A 25,182-nucleotide genomic window follows, 5' to 3' on the forward strand; every position below is an offset into this window, starting at 1 on the left:
TGAAATAGTGGAGTGTGACAAAGCCTAGATGGGGAATTGGAGTTTAAGGAATATCTATAAGAAAACTAGAAAGAAAACCAAAGATTGGAACTTAGTGAAAGGAATGGTTTGCTGTCAAAGGTTTTTGGGTTAATTGGCTTGGTTAAATTGTAAATTATCCCTATTGCGTAGGATAGTGCTTAGTACAGGGTGATCGATTGTCAGCGTGGACTCGGTGGACCAAATTCTAAAGTAAAGTGCATCCTGTGGTGACACCTGGTGGCAACCCAAGGGCAGAACGAACCATCGGCGCTAGAGGGCGGCACGGTAGCGCAGCGGTAGAGTTGCTGCTTTACAGCGAATGCAGCGCCGGAGACTCAGGTTCGATCCTGACTACGGGTGCTGCACTGTAAGGAGTTTGTACGTTCTCCCCGTGACCTGCGTGGGTTTACTCCGAGATCTTCGGTTTCCTCCCACACTCCAAAGACGTACAGGTATGTAGGTTAATTGGCTGGGTAAAATGTAAAAAATTGTCCCTAGTGGGTGTAGGATAGTGTTAATGTACGGGGATCACTGGGCGGCACGGACTTGGAGGGCCGAAAAGGCCTGTTTCCGGCTGTATATATATGATGATGATGATGATGAGGGCGGCGTGTCGGTGTGGGAGGCGCTAGCCACGGGGTCGGTAACTGAGTTGGTATTTAAGGCCGGGCAACGCCCGTGACCAGGGATGGAGTAGGGAGCTGTATTGGAGAGAATAAACCCGTCTAGTGCACACAACTCGTGTCCGATTAGTTTTTGGCGGGACTCCTTCTCGTCCCGCTACATTGGTGACCTCGACACGCAGGAAGGGTAATCCTGGAGGGGAAGTTTGGAAAGAAAATGCATTCTGCCGCTGCCGCCCACAGGGCCGACGAGGCTGAACTGAACTGAACTCAACTCGCTGAAGCTACCTACATTTTGTAACTCGCAGCCAAATCCCAATTTAACATCTGCAGCGTTACAACCGAGGAGACCCACTATCACTATGTGGTAGGTGCCCTGGACCAGCAGACGGCCGGGCAGGTCGCTCCTTACCTGGATAATCCGCCGGTGGCGAATAAATACACAGGCCTTAAGAAGCTGCTGCTCCGGATCTACAGGCCAAGCTGAATACAGCGCGCCTGTCAGGTCCTTAACATGGGCGGGCTCGGCGACCGGATGCCCTCGGCCCTCATGAGCGAGATGCTTATGGGCGACAACCAGCCCTGCCCGCTCTTTGAATTTACCTACCTGCAGCAATTGCCACGAGACATCCGCCGGCAGCTCGCAGCGGAGAGCTTCGAGGATCCCATCCGGCTAGCGGCCCGCGCTGATGAGCTGTGGCTGTCTGACCAGCAGCAGGTGGGTGCGCTGGAATACCTGGAACCGCTGGAATCCCTGGAATCGCTGGACCGGATTAATTCCACGCACTGGCAGGCCCAGCGACCCAGGACCATGCCCACAAGAGGGCCACGCCCACGAGAGCCACAGACCAGACAAGTGGCACAGGAGAGGAGGATAGCTGAGCAGGACCCAGGAGATCCAAGGAAAAGGATGTGGTGTTTTTACCACCAGCGCTGGGGTTCAGCAGCCCGCCAATGCCATGTTCGTTCCCGGAAAAACGGCAGCGCCGGCCGGCGTTAGTCACCGCGGTGGCTGGCAGTATCCATCGACTATATGTCTGCGACCGGCGAATGGGGCTCAGGTTCTTGGTGGACACTGGGGCGGAGGTCAGCGTATTGCCCCCAGCTGGACGCGACCTTCGTGCTGGTGCAAGGGCCCCCCCGTTAACTGCTGCGAACAGCAGTTCAATCCGCACATATGGCGACGGCGCGGTTCCTGTTATTTTCGGCGCGTGCCATTTCACCTGGCCATTCATCGTCGCGGACGTGGCCCAACCGCTGCTGGGCGCAGATTTCTTGCGGGCGCAGTCGCTCCTCGTGGATGTGAGGGGCCAACGTCTCATTCACGCGGCAACTTTTGAGAAGATCTTCTTGCGCTCTATCGCTCCCACAGCGCCGGTCAGCAACCCGGTAGCGACGGTGGACAATCTCTACACCCAGGTACTGGCTGAGTTTCCGGACATTGTCACCCCCAAGTTTGGCTTGGCCAGCGTGAGGTACGGTATCATGCACCATGTTCTGACATCGGGCCCACCACTCCACGCCCGTGCCCGCAGCTCCTGATAAGCTCCTCATAGCAAAGGCGGAGTTTCGGAGTCTGGAGGCCATGGGCATTGTACGACGCTCCAACAGCCCATGGGCCTCCCCGCTGCACATGGTGCCGAAGGTGTCCGGCGGCTGGAGGCCATGCAGGGACTACCGCCGCCTTAACGAGGCCACGACCGCCGACCGTTACCCTATCCCCCACATACAGGACTTCTCAGCCCATCTGGCCAGGGCTAGGTTCTTCTCCAAGATCGACCTAGTCCGGGGATATCACCAGATCCCCGTGCGACCGGAGGATGTCCCCAAGACGGCAATCGTCATTGTACGAGTTTCTTCGGATGCCCTTCGGCCTCAAGAACGCCGCGCAGGCCTTTCAGCACCTGATGGACACCGTGGTGCGCGGGCTCGACTTCCTGTTTGTCTACTTGGATGACATCCTGGTGGCAAGTCGCTCGCGAGAGGAACACTGTGCCCACCTGCGTCTACTCTTCCAGCGCCTCAGTGACCATGGCCTCCTAATTAACCCTGGCAAGTGCCAATTTGGTCTTCGGGCCATCAACTTCCTGGGGCATTGGGTGACACGGCACGGAGCGGTGCCTCTGCAGGACAGGGTTGAGGCAATCCGCCAGTTCCCGTGGCCTGCTACGGTGCGTGGCCTCCGGGAGTTCTTAGGGATGGTCACATTTTACCAAAGGTTCGTTCTGGCGGCTGCCAAACTTTTGCAGATGCTTTTCCAGTTGCTGACGGGCAAGCAACAGGGGATACAGTGGGACGCTGTCGCCACGGCGGCGTTTGAAGGTGCGAAGGAGGCCTTGGCTCGGGCGACTATGCTCGTGTATCCGTCGGCCGACGCCGCCACAGCCCTTATCAGTGGACGCCTCAGACTCTGCGGTCGGTGGCGTGTTGAAACAGTCGGTTAACGGGCGTTGGCGGCCACTCACCTTCTTTAGCCGTCACCTGAGCGCTGCTACAGCGCGTTCGACCGTGAGTTGCTCGCATTACACCTTGCAGTGCGGCCTTTCTGGTACTTCCTCGAGGGCCGTTCCTTCATAGCCTTCACGGACCACAAGCCCCTCACGTTTGCTTTCGCGAAGGTTTAGATCCTTGGTCCGCCCGTCAGCAGCGCCAGCTGGCGGCTATTTCGGAGTGTACAACGGACGTCCGATACATCACCGGGAAATGCAACCTCGTGGCGGATGCTTTGTCCCGTCCAACAATTGCAGCCGCGCTTAACCCGGCCTCGTGAATAGATTACTCCGCCTTGGCGGCGGCCCAGCTGGCGGACGATGAGATGCCGGCGTACCGCACCGCGATCTCTGGCTTGGTGCTTGAGGACGTGCCGTTTGGTCCCTTGGGTTTCATCCTCTGTGACGTGTCCACGGGTCAGCAGAGGCCTATCGTTCCGGCGGCCTGGCGCCGTCGCGTCTTTGAGGTGATCCATGGGCTGGCCCACCCATCCATCCGCGCCACGGTCGCTATGGTGGCCGCAAGGTTTATGTGGCAAGGACTTCGAAAGCAGGTCGCTCACTGGGCCCGGACTTCGGAAGCAGGTCGCTCACTGGGCCCGGACGTGCATCCCGTGCCAGACATCAAAGGTGCATCGCCACGTCCGGGCGCCCGTTCAGGATTTCCCAGTGCCACGCCGGCATACATGTGGACATCGTGGGGCCGCTGCCTCCGTCCCAGTGTGTTTCACACCCACTTACGGTGGTTGACCGTTTTACGCGGTGGCCGGAGGCCATCCCGCTCACGGACACTACTACTTAGTCGTGCGCTCGTGCCCTCGTGGCAACTTGGATTGCCCGCTTTGGAGTTCCACTTCACATCACGTCCGACCGGGGAGCCCAGTTCACGTCGGAACTGTGGTCCACCACTCGACAGCGTACCATCCCCAGTCAAATGGGTTGGTGGAGCGGTTCCACCGCTGTCTGAAGGCCGCCCTGAAGGCTCGTCTCATGGGCCCAGGGTGGATGGACGAGTTGCCATGGGTCCTGTTGGGGATTTGGACGGCCCCCAGGGAGGATCTGTCATCGTCCTCCGCGGAGTTGGTATATGATGCTCCGCTTACCGTCCCCTGCCAAATATGCATCCTACATTATCATTGTCCTTTGACAGCAAACCATTCCTTTCACTAAGTTCCAATCTTTGGTTTTCTTTCTAGTTTTCTTTTAGATACTCCTTAAACTCCATTTCCCCATCTTGGCTTTGTCACACTTGAATGCAAGTAGATTCCGGAGAAAACCTACACAGGTCACAGAGAGAACATACAGCCAAGCATCCGTAGTCAGGATCAAACCCGGGTCTCTGGTGCTGTAAGGCAGTAAGATTCAAGATTCAAGATTCAAGATAGCTTTATTTGTCATCCAATATTGGACGAAATTCAGTCACCCACAGTCCAACAATAAAAGCATTAAATAGGCATTAAAATTACACAACCCCAAAAACCCCCAAAACACAGTCCAACAATAAAAGTATTAAATAGGCATTAAAATTACACAACCCCAAAAACACACCAAAAAAAAGAAACATCCATCAAAGAAACATCCATCACAGTGAGTCTCCTCCAGTCCTCTCCTCACTGCGATGGAAGGCCACAATGTCTTTCCCTTCTCCTGCCGTCTTCTCCCGCAGTCAGGCTGTTGTGGTTGCAGGCCGCGCCGGACGGTCTGCAGCGGCCGGAGCCTAAGGCGAGTCGCAGCCGCTCCCGCAGCCTCCGAAGACGGCCGGCTCCGCTGATGATAAGTCCGATCCGGGGCGGGCGACCACGCTGCTGCTGCCGCTGTTGCTGCACGTCGGGGCGGTCGTGGCTCCCGACATTGAAGCCCCCGCCCAGCAGAGAAATATCCCGCGGCCTATCTTAGGCCGCGCCGGACGGTGAAATGTCCTCGACCCAAGCCCCGCGATCCGGGGCGGGCGAACCTGCTGCCGCTGCCGGAGCTCCCGATGTCGGCATCCACGCGGCCCGAGCCTAAGGCGAGTCGCAGCCGCTCCCGCAGCCTCCGAAGACGGCCGGCTCCGGTGATGGTAAGTCCGGTCCGCGGGCTCAGCGAACCGGAGCCCTGGAGGCCGACAGCTCCAGGAGTTGGGCCGATGGTAGGCCGCAGCAGGAACGGAGACACGGCCCAGAAAACAAAGGTCGGGTCTCCGTTCGGAAGGGACACATATTTACAATGTTACAGTTCCCTCCCTCCCCCCCCACATACACACACAGTACACAAACACAAAAACACGACATCACAACTACAATTAAGACAAAAAAACAACAAAAACACAAAGACAAATGGACCGCAGGTAAGCCGCAGCTGCTATGGCAGTGCCGCCATTTTGGAGCAAATCTACCACTGTACTACTATGCAGCCCCTTTTCCAAGTTCCAAGGTATAAATGTAATGAACAGATCAATGAACATTTCACAGCTCCTTGAACATTCTTAACAGTCCAGTGTTAATGATTGGGTGTGCATTGCGTGTTTTTCAAATGTTTTGCAGGCTCAAGTGGTGCCTCTCAAGACAATGCTCGAGATAATAACCAAATACTTCTTGGAAAGTTCTGAAAATACAAAGAATGTAGCGCAGGACAGTTTTCGAGCGCCAGCTATCGTAAGCCAGCGAGCCACGTCAGTGCGTTTTGACAACACCTTCGTGAACATCTACGACCTCTCCGATGAAGACAAAGGTGGCGTACCATTTCACGACCTAAACAAAATGAATGCTTGCAGGTATGACACCTAGTACTGGGGCAGAGTAATCACTTTGCAACGCTGGAAAGGTTGCTGTTGCCGACTTAATGTTTGTAGTCTAACCTTTATAAATGCTTTCCTGAAATCTAAGGACATCCCTCGGCCTACTATGCCCCAGTGAAAATAATGCTGGCCTCCACAATCTCTCCTTATAACCCCAGCCCTCAATTCCAGGCAACACCCTGGTGAATCTCTTCTGCTTTCTCTCTATTGCTACCACATTGTTCGTGTAGAATGGCAACCAGGCCTGTACACAATGTTTAAGTGTGGTCTAACCAAATGTTCTGTGCAGCTGAGCACGGTGTCCCGACTCTTATATTCGATGCCTTTGCCTATGAAGGCAAGCGTACCAAATGGTTTTCTGTGTAGGGTGGATTTGAAAGTTTTTGGTGTCATAAGATCGATTCTACATGATTGTACATCACTTACCACTCACACTTGATGCAAGATGACATTGATTGCAGACACCAACTATTTCACCTTTCTTTTAAAAAAACATTTTGCAACATCCTTGTAAATTCACTCATCTTATCACTCATCCTTCCTGTACTGCAGGGAGCAGATTTGTACCCAGTATTCTACCTGTGGCCTAATTCATCTCTTCAATCATTCTATCCTGACCTCCCTGCTCTTGTTTCGTTTGGCCAGGGCACAGAATACAAATGTCCCTTATATAGTCTGACCCACCTTATTTTTCCTGCTCTTCCACCTTGTGGGCACACATTTCAATACATCCCTGCTCTTCCATCCACCCATTCATACCATCCATTTTTGTATTTCCTTGATCATTGCCAGATCATTTGGTAACTGGTGGAAGTTTGGCAGGAGGGGTAATGCAACAGGAGCCTCGGTCAGCTATATAAAGGTCCATTATCAGGTTTTCTGTATTGAATCAGTTACCGTCCTACTGAGTATATGCGAAGAGTATTTGTGCAGTTTTTTTAATATATGTTTGTCTATGTTTTTTGTATATGTTTATTATTATGAATAAAGTGTATGTTTGTAAAAGCAAATCCTTATTGCAGGTAGCCACTATTCTGTTTTATTCCTAGGTTCACCAATGATTCAACTAGTTTGGCCTGTGTGCCTTCTTCCAAGCCTTTACAGAGTTCACTGAAGAAGAAGGATCGATCTCCTTGTGGTAACGGATGCCCTCCAGGAGGTGACCCTCCAGGACACCTTCCCGTGAACATCCTGTCACAAGATTCGAGCAGGGCTGGCGTGTTTCCCATAGAAGCCAGAGGATCAAACGTGGACCAACAGAGATCTCGGTCCTCTCGCGCAGTACGTGGCATGATGACTGGTCCAGTCCGCACCGTACAGGAGGTGGGTCACAAGCTGATCCTTTCCAATATTTCATGTGGATTCCAGAATGCAGCTCATTTCCTTTGGTAGACACAAAATGCTGGGGTAACTCAGCGGGACAGGCAGCATCTGTGGAGAGAAGGAATGGGTGACATTTCCAGTCGGGATCCTTCTTCAGCATCTGCAATTCCATCTGCAGTTCCTTCCTACTTGTTTCCTTTGGATCTTTTGTCCCGCACTGCATTTGTTTTGGGGGCAAGGACTTGCAATACAAGTTCTCAACAGGATTAGAACTCTTAGAGTTATTGTGCAAATAAAGAAACAGGGTGTAGAAAGGAACTGCAGGTGCCGGTTTACACCCAAGATAGACACAATGAGCTGGAATAACTCAGCAGGTCAGGCAGCATCTCTGGAGAAAAAGGATGGGTGACATTTCGGGTCAGGAACCTTCTTCAGGCTGAAAGTAGAGGGGAGGTGACTCGAGGTTAGAAATGGGGTCATTAGCATTCTTTAGTGCTTTTGACAAACTCATGAGATTCCAAAGTACTTTACAGCTAACAGTGGAACTACTTTTGAAGTGTGAACACTGTTGAAAGAAACATGGAAACAAGGGTGGCACAGTGGTGCTGCTGGTAGAGCTGCTGCCTCACTGCGCCAGAGATCCAGGTTCAGTCCTGACCTTGGGTGGTGCCTGCGTGGAGTTTGTACATTCTCCCTGTGAACACGTGGGTTTCCTCCAGATGATCCGATTTCCTCCCACCTCCCAACGACCTGCGGGTTTGTAGGTTTATTGGTCTCTATAAAATTGCCCCTAATGAGTAGCTCGTGGATGTGAAAGTGGGATAACAAAGGGCGCAGCAGTAGAATTGCTGCCTCACAGCGAATGCAGCGCCGTCGACCCGGGTTCCATCCCGACTACGGGTGCTGTCTGTACAGAGATTGTACGTTCTCCCCGTGCCCTGCGTGGGTTTTCTCCGAGATCTTCAGTTTCCACCCACACTCCAAAGACGTGCAGGTTTGTAGGTTAATTGGGTTGGTAAATGTAGAAATTGTCCCTAGTGGGTGTAGGATAGTGTTAATGTGCGGGGATCGCTGGTCGGCGCGGACCCGGTGGGCTGAAGGGCCTGTTTCCACGCTGTATCTCTAAACTAAACAAGTGTGAATGAGTGATTGATGGACGTCATGGACTTGGTGGGCAGAAGGGCCTGTTTCCATGCTGAATCTGTAAATCAAAAGTAGGCAAGCTCCTGCAACATGTTTTGTGGTAGTAATTAAATAGTTTAAAACTATTACACGTGGACCTAATGGGCCGAAGGGACTGTTTCCATGCTCTTTCTCTAAATTAAACTAAATTTATAGCATGGGTCAACGCTACCGAACTCGGTCATTGTTGTCCCTCGCAAAATGGAAAGAGTAACCTCGCTTGCAGTAGAGCCATAGAGTCACACAATGTGAAACAGGCCCTTCAGCCCAACTTGCCCATGCCAACGAACATGTCCCATGTACACTAGTCACACCTGCCTGTGTTTTTCCTATATGCCTCGAAACCTATCCTATCCATGTACCTGTCCAAATGTTTCTTAAATGTTGTGATAGTACCTGCCTCAACGGCCTCCTCCGGCAACTCATTCCATACACCCACTACCTTTTGTGTAAAAAAGTTACCCCTTAAGTTCCTATTAAATCTTTCCCTCCTTGCCTTCAACCTATGTCCTCTGATTCTCAATTCCCCTACTCTGGGCAAGAGACACTGTGTGTCTACCCCAAAGGCAGACACAAAATGCTGGAGTAACTCAGCGGAACAGGCAACATCTCTGGAGAGAAGGAATGGGTGACTTTTTGGGTCGAGACCCTTCTGACTGAGTCAGGGGAGAGGGAGACACAGAGATAAGGAAGGGTAAGGTGCAAAAACAAGACAACAAAGCGGATGGGGATCAAAATGTGGAATAGATCATAGTTAGCTCGGACAAGGTGACAACAAAGTATACTGAGATAAAATGTAATCAGGAGGACAGTCCGACTGGTCAGAGCACTAGAAAGGGGCAGGGATGGAGAGTGTGGGAAAGTAACCCTTTCCTTGAAATGTATTCTACATTTTGCAATGTTGTGCAGGACTCCTCCAAAAAGCGCCTCAGCAAGCGAGGCTCGGGGTCCAACCTGACGCTGCAGGTGGTGGAGAGCGATGTCGACAGCGGGCTGAAGGGCTACGTGCGGCAGGCCAGCGTCCCGTGCGAGAATGCTGCCGGCTCTGACTGGCTGCCCGCCGCATCCACGCTGGTGGACCACATGACGGATGGCACACCCTCCCCGGACTACCCGCCGATGAAGCCCTCCGGCTACTACCCAGGCGGCCGCTGCAGCCAGAAGCCCCCGGACCTCCGATGGTACCATGAACCCGCCGACGACCTGGGCGTGGAGAGGCTGCCTGAGCGAGCCCGGTGCCAGACCCCCAGCGGACTCGAGACCAAGCTGCCCTCCAACCTGAATGCCAATGTGCCTGAGAGGAGCAGGAAGGTGAAGTTTGCACCAGAGTGCATGAACATTGAGCACAAGGCGAGAGACAACGATGCCCCGAATATGGAAGAACTACATGTCAGGTATGCAACACGCACCCTCAATCTGCTGTACCTGGTGGCCGTGAATCCCTGCACAAGGGTTTGCTTGATTGTAGGCTCGAGCCCTGGTTCCTGGCGATATTGCCTTAGAAGCAGATCAGAACTGCTAACAGGGCACATCGACAGGTGTAGAGGTCCTCCAGCCTTTATTCTGTTTTGCGTTCATCGTGGAATATATATTTCAGGTCACAGGGTGATATAAATTCTTTTGCATGCAATTCAATTGAATCAGATAATCCTACCATATCAAAACCCATCCATGGGTCTATCCAAACTCATAGATCATGTTCATAAGTTCTTGGAGCAGAATTAGTTTTGGCCCATCAAGTCTACTCTGCCATTCAATCTTGGCTGATCTATATTTCCTTTTAACCCCCATTTTCTTGCCTTTACCCCATAAGACCTGACACCCTTAAGGGCCTGTCCCAGTTACACGATTTTTAAGGCGACTGCTGGCGACTGTCAAAATCGTAGCAGATCGCCAAAATTTTCTTTTATCCCACGACAATGCCGAGTCAGGTCGATACAAGTTACTTTTTTTGTGAAACTAGCACCTGGCTAAGAGATTACACCGTCTTCAGAAAGATCGCGAAATTCCCACATTTACCTGGCCCTCAAACTGTCGCCTCCAATCTACCTGTCAAATGTCCTGACGGTAAATAAATTGGTTAAACAAAACTATCTTCAAATGCCTTTTCTTAATTTAATATTACGTGCATCTAAATGCATCGGCGACAACCTATCAAACCTGGGGACAGCATGTGACAGCGCCCGCAATAAGCAACGATACCTGGCAACAAGCCAGCTATCTGAGAAATTTCTATCGGGAATACTTTTCCGTGACGCGCCGAGATCCGCTACGATTCATTGAAGACTCCTCACGATCATGCCCGCCACACCCCGGCAAACGTTCGGTGACAGCCTAGTCACCGGCAGTTGCCTTAAAATCGCCTAAGTGGGACAAGGTCGTTACTAATCAAGAATCTGCCAATCTCCACCTTAAAAATGTCCATTGATGGTCTCCACAGCAATGAATCCCACATGTTCACCAACCTCTGACTAAACAAATTCCTCCTCATCTTCTTTCTAAAGGTACGTCCTTTTATTCAGAGACTATGGCCTCTGGTCCTGGACCCTCCCACTCGAGTCAGCGAGTGACACAGTGTGGAAACAGGCCCTTCACCTCAACTTGCCCACACCGGCCAACTTGTCCCAGCTACACTAGTCCCACCTGCCTGCGTTTGGTCCATATCCCTCCAAAACTTGTCCTAGCCATGTACCTGTCTAATAGTTTCTTAAACGTTGGGATAGTCCTAGCCTCAACTACCTCTTTTGGCAGCTTGTTCCATACACTCACCACCCTTTCAGTGAAAAAGTTACCCTTCGGATTCCTATTAAATCTTTTCCCCTTCACCTTGAACCTATGTCCTCGATTCTCCTACTCTGGGCAAGAGATTGTGTGCATCTACCCGGTTTATTCCTCTCATGATTTTATACACCTCTATAAGATCACCCCTTATTCTCCTGCGCTCCAAGGAATAGTGACCCAGCCTACTCAACGTCTATCTATAGCTCACACCCTCTAGTCCTGGCAACATCCTCGTAAATCTCTGAACCCTTTCAAGCTTGACAATATGTTTCCTGTAACATAATGCACAGAAATGAACACAATACTCCAAATGCGGTCTCACCAACATCTTATACAATTGCAACATGACCTCCCAACTTCTATACTCAATACTCTGACTGACGAAGACCAAGGTGCCTAAAGCCTTTTTGATCACCTTATCTACGTGCGACTCGACCTTCAAGGAACCATACACCAGCACTCCTAGATCCCTCTGCTCTACAACACTCCCCAGAGGCTTGTCATTCATGTAGTTCCTGCCCTTGTTAGACTTCCCAAAATTCAACACCTCACATTTCTCGGTATTAAATTTCATTAACCATTCCTCAGCCCACCTGGCCAATCGATCATGATCCTGCTGCAATCTTTCACAATCATCTTCACTATCTGCAAAACCACCCACTTTTGTATCATCAGCAAACTTGTAAATCTTGCCATGTATGTTCTCATCCAAATCGATGATGTAGATGACAAACAATAACAGGCCCAGCACCGAACCCAGAGTCACAGGCCTTCAGTCCAAGAATCAATCTTCCACCATCACCATCTGCTTACTTCCTTGGCTAATTTTCTATCCGTTCAGCTATCTCCCTTTGGATCCCATGCGATCTACCTTCCAGAGCAGCCTACAATGCGGAACCTTGTCGAATGCCTGACTAAAATCCACATATACAACATCTACAATTCTGCCCTCATCGACCTTTTTGGTCACGTCTTCAAAAAACTCAATCAGATTTGTGAGACACGACCTCCCACGTACAAAACCATGCTGATTATCCCTAATCAGCCCTTGCCCGTCCAAATGCCTGTATAACCCATCCTTCAGAATACTCTCTAGCAACTTTCCATCTACAGCGGTTAAGCTCACCGGCCTATAGTTCCCAGCATTTTCCCTGCAGCCCTTGTTGAATAGAGGCACAACATTTGCCACCCTCCAGTCTTCCGGCACCTCCCCTGTATTTAAGGACAACTCGTAAATTTCAACCAGGGCTCCCCCAATACTTTCAGTAGTACCTTCAGTACTTCGTCGACGGTAACACTGACTGCTCTCAAGACACTTCCATTAACTGCCCCAAGTTCCTCCGTCATATCATATCATATCATATATATACAGCCGGAAACAGGCCTTTTCGGCCCACCAAGTCCGTGCCGCCCAGCGATCCCCGCACATTAACACTATCCTACACCCACTAGGGACAATTTTTACATTTACCCAGCCAATTAACCTACATACCTGTACGTCTTTGGAGTGTGGGAGGAAACCGAAGATCTCGGAGAAAACCCACGCAGGTCACGGGGAGAACGTACAAACTCCTTACAGTGCAGCACCCGTAGTCAGGATCGAACCTGAGTCTCCGGCGCTGCATTCGCTGTAAAGCAGCAACTCTACCGCTGCGCTACCGTGCCGTTCCGTCCTACTGTCTTTCCCCTCGGTAAATACAGAGGAGAAATATTATTTAGGAATATTGAGAAATATTATTGCCTATCTTCTGTGGCTCCACACAGAGGTGACCGCTTTGATTCCTGAGAGGTCCCACTCTCTAGTTACCCTTTTCCCCCTTATGTCTTTATAAAATCTTTTAGGATTGTCCTTACTGCTACCTTTCACCTGCCTATTCTGTCCACTAACCTCTCCTTCACTACCCTCCATACCAACTTCTAACCCCTCACCTGCCTCTGTCCTGTATGAGATCCCACCCCCCTGCCAATCTAGTTTAGACCCACCCGTGTAGCATTAGCAAACCTGCCCGCCAGGATGTTGGTACCCCTCCAGTTAAGGTGCAACCTGTCCCATTTGTAAAGGTCACCCCTGCCCCAGAAGAAATCCTAATGGTCCAGATATCTAAATCCCTGCCCCCTGCATCAACTCCTCAGCCACACATTCATCTCCCCTATCTTCCCATTCTTACCTTCACAAGCATCAGGTACTGGAAGCAATTCTGAGATACTATCCTGGAAGTCCTTCTTTTCAGCCTTTTACCTAATTCCCTCAACTCGTGTTTCAGAACCACCTTTCTCTTCCTCCCTACTTCATTTGTGCCAAGATGCACAACAACCTCCGGCTGCTCACCCTCTTGAGGATGTCGTGCATCCGCTCCGAGACGTCCTGGACCCTGGCACCAGGGAGGCAACACACCATCCTGGAGTCTCGCCTGTTTCCGCAGAATCTCCTGTCCGCACCTCTGACGATGGAGTCGCCCACCACTATGGCTCTGCCTGACGTCACTCTTCCCCGTTGAGCCTCAGCACCAGGGTTGAGACACAGCCCTGGCTGCCACTCAATCCTGTCGTGTCGTGTCGTGGGCTCTGACTGCTCCCAAGAGGGTGTACCTGGTTTCAATAGGTACAGCCACCGGCGGCTCCTGCACTCCGTTTACTTCTCGTTGTCATCCACCTTCGCTCTTCCTGTATCCTCAGTGTGACAACCTCACTGTATGTCTCTCGTTTTCCCGGATGGTCCCGAGGTCATCCAGCTGCTGCTTCAGTTCCCTAACACGGTCCTTCGGGAGCTGCACCTGGACACGATTTCCGCAGGTTGTGTTCAGAGGCACCAGCAGGCTCCCTGACCTCCCACATCCTGCAAGAGACACACTGCAACAACTTCCCTGCCATTACTTCAGTAGATAAATCACTAATTAAGAATGAGACCCACTCACAGAGCTGAGAGAAACCTATTCCCTTCTCTGCTGCCAAAATCCTCCTTACCTCAGTCTCCTCGCCGAAGCCACACTTTACCATCACACAGCACTTCACCCAACACACAGCCTCTCCCCAACACACCGCCTCTCACCCAACACACAGCCTCTCGCCCGACACACAGCCTCACCCGACACACAGCCTTTCGCCCGACACACAGCCTCTCGCCCAACACACAGCCTCTCGCCCGACACACAGCCTCTCGCCCGACACACAGCCTCTCGCCCGACACACAGCCTCACCCAACACACAGCCTCTCGCCCGACACACAGCCTCTCGCCCGACACACAGCCTCTCGCCCGACACACAGCCTCTCGCCCGACACACAGCCTCTCGCCCGACACACAGCCTCTCGCCCGACACACAGCCTCACCCAACACACAGCCTCTCGCCCGACACACAGCCTCACCCGACACACAACCTCTCACCCAACACACAGCCTCACCCAACACACAGCCTCTCGCCCAACACACAGCCTCTCGCCCGACACACAGCCTCACCCGACACACAGCCTCTCGCCCGACACACAGCCTCTCGCCCGACACACAGCCTCTCGCCCGACACACAGCCTCTCGCCCGACACACAGCCTCTCGCCCGACACACAGCCTCACCAGACACACAGCCTCTCACCCAACACACAGCCTCACCCAACACACAGCCTCTCACCCAACACACAGCCTCACCCCAACACACAGCCTCTCACCCAACACACAGCCTCACCCCTACACACAGCCTCTCACCCAACATACAGCCTCACCCCTACACACAGCCTCTCGCCCAACACACAGCCTCACCCCAACGCACAGCCTCTCGCCCAACACACAGCCTCTCACCCAACACACAGCCTCACCCCAACACACAGCCTCTCGCCCAACAGGCCGCTCCGCTGCCTCTGCCTTTTTCCGTGTTTGCTTCTTAATTTACCAATTTTCTGTGGCAACCAATCCAACGGTTAACTTTTAATTGCCTTTATTACCTTAAAATTACCTTTAATTGGTCGAGCTTCTCACTTTCTCTGCCTTCTCCAGCTGCTCTGTTTAAAACTCTCCCGCACATTTTAAGCTGTCTGGTCAAGGACAACAACTGCTCACCTTTTAAATGCTGCTGTCCACTGCTGCTTCTCACCTTCTCTGCCTTCTCCAACTGGTGGAACCACCAGTGGAAACATCCTCTCCACATTCACTCTAACCAGGCCTTTCAACATTCGGTAAGTTTCAATGAGGTCCCCACTCATCCTTCTAAACTCCAGCAAGTACAGGCCGTCAAATGCTCATCGTATGTTAACCATAACTCATCATGCTGTATGTATAGCAGTCAGTTGTGTTTATCTCTCTTGTGTTTTCAATTGATCGATTGCACACTGCCATAAACATTTTCAGTTCAGTTTTTATTGGTGTGCTGATAGGGAATTACATTTGGCTTCAGTACCTCTGGATTGCATGCTCTCCAGTCAGACCAGATAATTCTATACAGGTGCTCCCCGGCTTACATTGCTTTGACTTGTGATATTTTGATTTTGCGATGGTGCAAACGGCCATGTGATCAGGTGTATTAAATGCATTTTGACGTACAATATTTTCGGTTTGCGATGGGTTTCTCGGATCGGAACCCCATCGTAAGCTGAGGAGCACCTGTACATTTGTACGAACCTATGAATCGGTGAAGTTGTGACCGATCTGTGGCTGAATCCCCAAAACCTGCCTTCTGTTACACTGCTGAAAGGTCTGATGTAATATTTATAATGAGTGTACTAATCCTTGATTCCATATGCAAATCTTTTTTATCTATCAAGCTGATTAATGTCTGTTAATATTTTGGGGAAATATTCAGAGAAGAGAAGACACAAAGTGCTGGACTAACTCAGCTGGTCAGGCAGTGTCTGTGGAGAACATGGATAGGTGATGTTTTGGGTCATGACCTATCAATATTCTCTGGAGATGATGCCTGACCCACTGAGGTACTCCAGCACTCTGTGTCTTCTTTTGCAAATCAGCAACTGCAGTTTACTTTAGACTTTGGAGATACAGCATGGAAACACGCCCTTTGGCCCACTGTGTCCGTGCTGACCAGTGATCACCTCGTACACTAGCACTATCTATCCTACACACTAGGGACAATTTACAATTTTTACCGAAGCCAATTAACGTACAAACCTACACGTCTTTGGGATGTGGGAGGAAACCGAAGCATCTGGAGAGAACCCACATGGTCACTGGGAGAATGTACAAACTCTGTACAGACAGCACCCGTAGTCAGGATTGAACCTGGGTCTCTGGTGCTGGCGCCACTGGGCTGCCCAAAAGTTCTTTGTTGCTGCAGTAAACTTCTAAGAATTCACTCTCCATTGCCTTTCCAAGAACACAGCTTGCCTGTAATATTCTAGCAGGCCACCAGAGAGAGTCTGTCCTACATGGTGCTGCAAATTATGTGCTTTTGCTTTTCATTTTATAGAATTTGACTGGTGGTATTTTGCAGGCCATCAGAAAACTTTTTTTTGGTCCCATCAGCAGTTCTGCAGGATCAAACTCCCCTGCTTCCACTTTGTTCCTGAGATACCTGAGTGACTCCCTGACTTTCCTGCAGATTGGGCAGCCAGGTGGGTAATTTATGAAGTAGTGGGCACTTTCTTTCCGTTGTCTACAATGGGCTTGTGTTTGCACGTCAGATGCGCAATGTCATTCTGAATGCTCCTCCTCCACTTTGCCCATGAGTTGTTGGGCACGAGAACATGTTGGTTAATTATTTCACAATAATGGCAAAGATGGAATTTATTTTCTGAATTGTGAATCTTTGCAATTCTCTATCCTGAGAAGCACTGGTGAACAAACCATTGAATATTTTCAAGGCTGGGCAGGTAGACGGGTAGGATAGGTTCAGACACCACGTGCAGGTGGGATTAGTGCAGCTGGGTCTTCTTGGTCGACATGGGCAAGATGGGCTGAAGGGCCTGTTTTCACACCGTATGAAGACAGATTTCGGGACAAAGTTTAAAGGAGATCTGTATGAAAGGGTTTTTTTTATACAGAGGGTGGTGGGGGCCTGGAAGGTGCTGTCGGGGGTGGTGGTGGCAACAGGTACGATGTGGCATTTTAGATCCTTTTGGATAAGTACATGGATATGCAGTGATATAGATTATGTGCAGGAAGATAAGGGTTGGTCTTGGCATCATGTTCAGCACAGACATTGTGGGCCGAAGGTCCTGTTTCTGTTCTGTATTATTCTATGTTCTATGATATGAGAAGCAGATGGGAAAGTGGAACTGAGGCCAGGATCAGATGAACCAAGACATTATAATATGGCAGAGCAGGCTCAAGTAGCCAAATGTTCTGCTGCTCTTATATTGTTCATTATCTTAGCCAATGTTTCATCAGCGCATGCAATGTTTGAATTACGACTGGCAGTTCTGGTCTCTTTGTTATTGGATATGGAGGGAAAGGAGAAAGTGCTTAACAAAGAACGATAGGAGAACTCAGGACATATTAAACAAACCAGAGATAATTTCTAGAGACGTGAAGATATTAGATTGAGTGGGTCGAGTCCAAAGCTGGAGGCTTTAAAATGGAGGCACAAGGAACTGCAGATGCAGGAATCAAGGTGCTGGAGGACTCAACGGGACAGGCAATTTCTGTGGAGGGAATGGACAGGCGACATTTCGGGTCGGGACTCTTCAGATCAGGATACTACTTTAGACTTAAGTCTGAAGAACTTTGAAGTCTGAAGAAGAATCCTGCCCTGAAATGTCGCTTGTCCATTTCCCTCCACAGAAGCTGCCTGACCCACTGAGTTCCTCCAGCACTTTGTACTTCATTTAAGGTTACAGCATCTGCAATTCTTGTCTCTCCATTTTAAAGCCTCTTGGTTTGGACCCAACCTTCTCAATCGACTATCTTCACTTCTCTTTAGAAATCTCTTTCGAAATGATCTCTGATTTGTTCAGTATTTCAAAGTCTGAAGTAGAATCTTAACCCGAAACGCTGCTTGCCCATGCCCTACACAGATGTTGCCTGACCTGCCGAGTTACTCCTGTAGTTTATCCAAACCCAGAGGCTTTAAGTATAATAACTATTCGGGTAATGTAGAGAAGATTTCTTTACACGGTGTGGTGAGGATATTGCCTGCTCTCACATTATTGATGCACCCACCTGGCTCTAGCCAAGGCGAGATGTGCAGACTAACCCCACCATACATTATTAATGTGTTACTGGCACTCATTGTGAGAAAGCAAAATGGTACAAAGAGCAATTCCTGAAGTGTGTCCAGGAAACTGAACATTCGAGTGTGATGAGATAATAAGACTCGTCCAATATCAAAGTCATAGTGACACCAGTTAACCTGCGTTCCTGTCACACTAGAGTGCACACGATTGCATAGTCAACACTGCGGTGAGACAACGTTAGTTAAATAAAAACAGAAAATGCTGGAATTACTCAGGGGATCAGGTACCATCTGAGAGATAAATGTTTCAGGTCGATAACTTCTACCGCAGCAGGTTGAAGTGGGATTTGAATTTGCATTTTCATCTGCTGCTGAAATGTTAATGCTCACAAAATCCTCCACCCATCTTAATCATCACGGGCGGCACAGTGACGCAGTGGTAGAGTTGCTGCCTTACCGTGCCAGAGATCCGGGTTCGATCCTGACCGTGGGTGCTGTCTGTACACAGTTTGTACATTTGGTTTAGAGATACAGCGCGGAAACAGACCCTTCGGCCCACCGGGTCCATGCCGACCAGCGATCCCCGCACATTAACACCATCCTACACCCACTAGGGACAATTTTTACATTTACCAAGCCAATTAACCTACAAACCTGCATGTCTTTGGAGTGTGGGAGGAGACCAAAGATCTCGGAGAAATCCCACGCAGAAATCATGGGGAGAACGTACAAACTCCGTACAGACAGCACCCGTAGTCGGGATTCGCTGTAAGGCAGCAACTCTACCGCTGCGCCACCGTGGCCGCTCTGACCACATTCTCCCTGTGACCGTGTGGGTTTCCTCCAGGTGCTCTGGTTTCCTCCCACATTCTAACAACCTGCGGGTTTGTAGGTTAATTGGCTTCTGTAAATTGCCCCTAATGTGTAGGCAGTGGATGAGAAAGTATGATAGCATAGAACTGGTGTGAATGGGTGATCGATGGTCAGAGAAGACTTGGTGGGTCAAAGTACCTGCTTCCATTCTGTATCTGTAAATTAAACTAAACTAAAAGGGAATTGTATCGGGGCAATCAACACAAGATGGGTGAAGAGGAAAGCTGTTGGTGGGAATACCAGCCTAAAATGTGTGTCTGTATAAATGCCAGAGGTGAACAGTCAGCAACTTTTTCCCAGAGTGGAAATGCCAAAGACCAGAGCACATAGCTTTAAAGTGAGAGGGCTGTGTTTAAAGGCGATGTGCGTGGCAAGGTATTTACACAGAGGGCAGTGGGTGCTTGGAATGTGCTGCCGGGGTGGTGGTGGAGGCAGATACGATGGTAGCGTTTAGGATAGGCACATGGATATGCAGGGAAGAGTCCAGGGTGATATATTGACATAGGTCCCAGATAGAACAATGGAATTCTTACTTGCAGCAAGACAACAGAATATGTAAACATAGTGCTGTGTAAATAAAATAATAACCAAGAAAAATAATTGTGTATAAACATAGCACAAAAAGTAAGGAAATTTGTGTTTGGTAGATTATTTCTTTGTTGTAACAATGCTTCTTGGCAATAAATCTTATACCGTTGGAAAGCCTGTTTATTTCCCTTTTAAATGGTGCCACATTTGTAAGGAACATGCATTTGTGGGATGAGCAGCAGAGCTGAGTATATGGGATGCGCCCATGAAAAATTTGCCAAATCTTCTCTGCCAATGCCAAACAGCTTATTCTGCTGTTGCTATTGACTCTTGTTTTGAGCTTCTGGTACCCCCAGGTGCTGACAAGAATGGGATGCCATCCCACAACAGTGTGTGACCAGGCTGGTGACCAGCATGAGGAGGAGGTGCCAGGCTGTTGTGGCTGTGTATGGTTCTTCCACACGCTACTGAGTCTCCTGTTTATTAAATGAATAAATTGTTAAATTGCCAATATGTCTTGTTTCTTCAGACTTCAATCATCCAATCCACCAAACAACACCGAACAAGAGTCAATGGCAGAATAAGCTGTTTGGCATTGGCAGAGAAGATTTGGCAAATTTTTCATGGGCGCAACCCATATACTCAGCTCTGCTGCTCATCCCACAAATGCATGTTCCTTACAAATGTGGCACCATTTAAAGGGGAAATAAACAGGCTTTCCAACGGTATAACATTTATTGCCAAGAAGCATTGTTACAACAAAGAAATAATCTATCAAACACAAATTTCCTTACTTTTTGTGCTATGTTTATATATATATATGTGTGTTTGTATATATATATTTTTTACACACACACACACACACACACACACACACACACACACACACACACACACACACACACACACACACACACACACACACACACACACACACACCCCTATATATACACCGATCAGTAAAAACATTATGATCTGATGAGGCAAAACATTGTGCCCACCTGCCTAATATGCTGTTGGTCCTCCGTGTGCAGCCCCATACGCAGCAGGGTGCGATGCACTGTGTATTGTGACACATTCCTCCCGTGACCACCATTAACATTTTCTGTGACTTGTGCCACAGTCGACCTTCTGTCGGTTCGGACCAGACGGGATAGCCTTCGTTGCCCTCGCACATCGATGAGCCTTGGGCGCCCAACACCCTGTCTGTCGCCGGTTTGTGGTTTGTCCCTCCTCGTACCACTGTCGGTAGGTACTCACCACTGCTGACCGGGAGCACCCCACAAGCCTTGCTGTTTCAGAGATGCTCTGACCCAGTCGTCTGTCCATAACAATTTGGCCCTTGTCAAAGTCGCTCAGGTCTTTACTCCTGCCCATTTCTCCTGCATCCAACACATCAACTTCAAGAACTGACTGTTCACTTGCTGCCTAATATATCCCACCCCTTGACAGGTGCCATTGTAACAAGTTAATTAATGTTTTTCACTTCGCCTGTCAGTGGTCATAATGTTTTGGCTTATCGGTGTATATATATATATACATATATGTGTGTGTATATATTTAACAATAATAGTGCAGTCAAAACCAATGCCCCCAAGTCTAAATAGTTCAAACCTTATCCGGTTGTAGCGTTTAATAGTCTGATGGCTGAAGAGAAGCTGTTTCTGAACCTGGACGTTACAGTTTTCAGGCTCCTCTACCTTCTTCCCAATGGCATGAATAAATTGAGAATGTGGTGAGGGATATGGATCACAAGGAGGCAGAGCAGGTTAGTTTAACTTGGCATCATGTTCAGCAGAGACGATGGTCTTGTGCACTCTGCTGCACTGTTCTATCTTCTACGCCATGTGCCGCTTGAGCACTTCCAGCTTCATCTGCCGTTATTTCAGTTGGAACAACTGCTAAATATTGTGCTTGTAATGTGGGCAAAAATGTTTGCCTCAGAAAAAGACAGCTGTGTCCTCATAATAATGGAACAGAAAGTTGCTGGAGACATTAAGTATGCATCCTTGGAGAGCTGCCATGTGTCTTTGTCATGGTGCGTGATCCATTGCATCTGGCTCAGCTCCCTTCAGAACAGTGCTGAGAATTCCTGATGGTCTCGGATTAGTTGAGGATGCAAGTACGCCCCTGTGTGCAAAAAAACCCATTCTAACAAAGACCACAAAATATCCTGAGAGTGTGCAATTCTCTTGCCTTACAGCAGCATCTGTCAGCTGGCTAATGAGACACTCCTCTCCTCCCATCATCTGACACTCACATTCGCACAGTTTATTTAAATGTGGCTTCTTGCTTCAACCTTTCTGTTGATGAAGATAGACACAAAAAGCTGGAGTAACTCAGTGGGTCAGGCACCATCTCTGGAGAGAAGGAATGGGTGACGTTTTGGGTCGAGACCCTTCTTCAGACTGGTTAGGGATAAGGGAAACGAGAGATACAGACGGTGATGTGGAGAGATAAAGAACAATGAATGAAAGATGCGCAAAAAAGTAATGATGATAAAGAAAACAGGCGTTTGTAGGGTGAAAATGAGAAGCTAGTGCGACTTGGGTGGGGGAGGGATAGAGAGAGAGGGAATGCCGGGGCTACCTGAAGTGAGAGAAATCAATTTCATACCACTGGGCTGTAAGTTGCCCAAGCAAATTATGAGATGCTGTTCCTCCAATTTGGGTTTAGCCTCAGTCTGATAATGGAGGAGACGGAGGACAGAAAGGTCAGTGGAAATGGGAAGGAGAATTAAAGTGTCCAGCAACCGGGAGATCAGGTTGGTTCATGCGGGCTGAGCGAAGGTGTTCCGTGAAACGATCGCCCAGTCTGCATTTGGTGTGGCCGATGTATAAGAGTCCACATCTTGAACAATGAACACAGTAGATGAGGTTGGAGGATGCAGGAGGTAGCACTGATGTAGTGATCAATGTAATGGAGATAGAGTTCGGGGATGGGGCCAGTGTACGCCTCGAACAGGGATTGTTCGACATACCCTACAAAGAGGCAGGCATAGCTGGGGCACATGCAGGTGGCCATAGCTACGCCTTGGACTTGGAGGAAGTGGGAGGAGTCAAAGGAGAAGTTGTTGTGGGCGAGACGGAGGAGAGTGTTAGTGGAGAGGAATTGGCTGGTTCTGTGGTTGAGGAAGAAACGGAGGGCTTTAAGGTCTTCCTGGTGGGGGATGGAGGTGCAGAGTGACTGAATGTCCATAGTAAAGATGAGGGAGTGGGGGCTCGGAAAGCGGAGGTCATTAAAGAGACAAAGGGCATGTGATGTATCTTGGACATGGGTCGGGAGAGATTGGACCAGTGGGGATAGGATGGAGTCGAGGTATGTGGAAATCATTTCCATGGGACAGGAGCAGGCAGAAACAATGGGCAGTTGTGTTTGTGGATTTTGGGGAGAAGGTGAAAACGGGCTGTGCGGGGTTGGGAAATGATGTTGATGAATTCGTCTGTGCAGCTCTGCAGAAATTGGAATGTGCCAAGCTCAATTCACCGTCAGCATGCAGAGTAGCAGAGTAGCTGTTTTTCTCACAGTAGTACATTGTTGAAATGGGCCATTCGGCCCACCACATCCACGTTGACTAGTGGGCACCCATGTCTATTATCCCTTCTTCCAGCATTTGGCTCGTACCCTTCTATCCCAAGGTGAATCAAGCTTCATCTAGACACGTAAATGCTGTTGCCATTTCTACTTTCACCTCTCTACAGGTACATGCCATTATCTGGGTGGAATAGATCCCTCTTAGATCACTTTGGAATCTCTTATCTCTTACCTTACATCCTCTAGTTTAATGTACCTCTGATATGAGGAACACTTTCCTGCAATCTTTGCTGACGGTACTCCTCACAATTTTAAGTACTTCAATCGTGTCCCTTCTTAACCTCCGCTCCATGGAAAACAGACCTGGCCCCTCTAGCCTCTCCTCGCAACTGTAATGTTCCATTTCAGCCAATATCCATTCATTGTGATCATGGCTGATCATCCACAATCAGTAACCTGTGCCCAACTTCTCCCCATATCCCTTGATTCCACTAGCCCCTAGAGCATAGAACATAAACAGTAGAGCACAAGAACAGGCCTTTGGCCCACAATGTCTCTGCCAAACATGGTGCCAAGACCATTTCTTTATCTATCTGTGCATAATCCACATTCTTCCATTCCCTGCACATCCATGTGTCTATCCAAAAGCCTCTTAACTGCAACTGTTGTATCTGCCTCAACCACCAACCCCGGCAGCACATTCCAGGCACTCACCCCCCTTTATGTTGTGAGAAGTAGCTGTTCCCGAAGCTACCGGTGTGTAACTTCAATCTTCTGTGCCTCCTGCCCGTCGGTAGCAGTGAGAAGAGGGCACGGCCCGGATGGTGGGGATCCTTAATGATAGATGCCGCCTTCTTGAGGCAGCGCCTTGGGCGGCGCGGCGGCGCAGCGGCGCAGCGGTAGAGTTGCTGACTTACAGCGAATGCAGCGCTGGAGACTCAGGTTCGATCCTGACTACGGGCGCCGTCTGTACGGAGTTTGTACGTTCTCCCCGTGACCTGTGTGGGTTTTCTCCTGGATCTTCGGTTTCCTCCCAACACTCCAAAGACGTGCAGGTTTGTAGGTTAATTGGCTGGGCAAAAATGTCTTTTAAAAATTGTCCCTAGTGTGTGTAGGATAGTGTTGATGTGCGGGGATTGCTGGGCGGCACGGACCCAGTGGGCCGAAGGTCCTGTTTCCGCGCTGTATCTCTAAAAATCTCTAAAAACAAAATCTAGACGCTGTCGATGGTGGGGAGGGCTGTACCTCTACTGCTACGGCTCTACGGCTCTACTGCCTCTTGCGTCCTTGTACTTTGGAAAATCTGTACCAGGCGGCGATGCAAGCAGTCAGGATACTGTCTACAGCGCTTCATTAGAAGTTTGTTCCAGTGTTCGGTGACGTGTTGAATCGCTTTAAACTCGGAAAGTAGAGATGCATGGTGATGAGTTTGGAGGGGATGATTGAGATGAATGCCGAGCTGTAGTCGATGATCAGCAGCTGATGATGTTCCTGTTATCCGGATGGCCGCAGTACGGAACGGAGAGCCAGTGGGATAGCATAGGGGCGACACAGTATATTTGCTGCCTTACAGCGGCAGAGACCCGGGTTCGATCCTGATATGGGTGTTGTCTGCATGGAGTTTATACTTTCTCCCTGTGACAGTGTGTGCTTTCTCCGGGTGCTCCAGTTTCCTCCCACATTTCAAAGGCATACAGATTTGTAGGTTAATTGGCTTTCGTTAAAAAATTGCCCCTCGTCCCAAAAAATTGTCCCTAGAAGTCACGTATGAGTGATTGCTAATTTGTGTCGAATCGGTGGGCCGAAGGGCCTGGTTCCATGCTTTATCTCTAAAAAAATCTGCTGTGGCAATAGGCAAATTGTCGCAGGTCCAGGTAATTCTGAGGAGGAGTTGAAAGCTCTCGAAGCACTTCATTATGGTGGATGGAAGTGCTGCAGTCA

General features: G+C 49.6%; 1 protein-coding gene across 2 annotated transcripts in view; it reads left to right on the forward strand.

The window, feature by feature from the left end:
• mindy4 (MINDY lysine 48 deubiquitinase 4) overlaps positions 1 to 25,182 on the forward strand; it is a 163,955-nt gene that overhangs the window by 25,122 nt on the left and 113,651 nt on the right. For both annotated transcript variants that reach the window (XM_078426293.1, XM_078426303.1), the window contains exons 3-5: positions 5,656 to 5,885; positions 6,959 to 7,232; positions 9,324 to 9,808. In XM_078426293.1, the coding sequence (XP_078282419.1) occupies positions 5,656 to 5,885; positions 6,959 to 7,232; positions 9,324 to 9,808 (989 nt within the window). The remainder of the gene's footprint in view (positions 1 to 5,655; positions 5,886 to 6,958; positions 7,233 to 9,323; positions 9,809 to 25,182) is intronic.

Source organism: Rhinoraja longicauda, chromosome 2, assembly GCF_053455715.1.
Source record: "Rhinoraja longicauda isolate Sanriku21f chromosome 2, sRhiLon1.1, whole genome shotgun sequence".
NCBI classification, from domain to species: domain Eukaryota; kingdom Metazoa; phylum Chordata; class Chondrichthyes; order Rajiformes; family Arhynchobatidae; genus Rhinoraja; species Rhinoraja longicauda.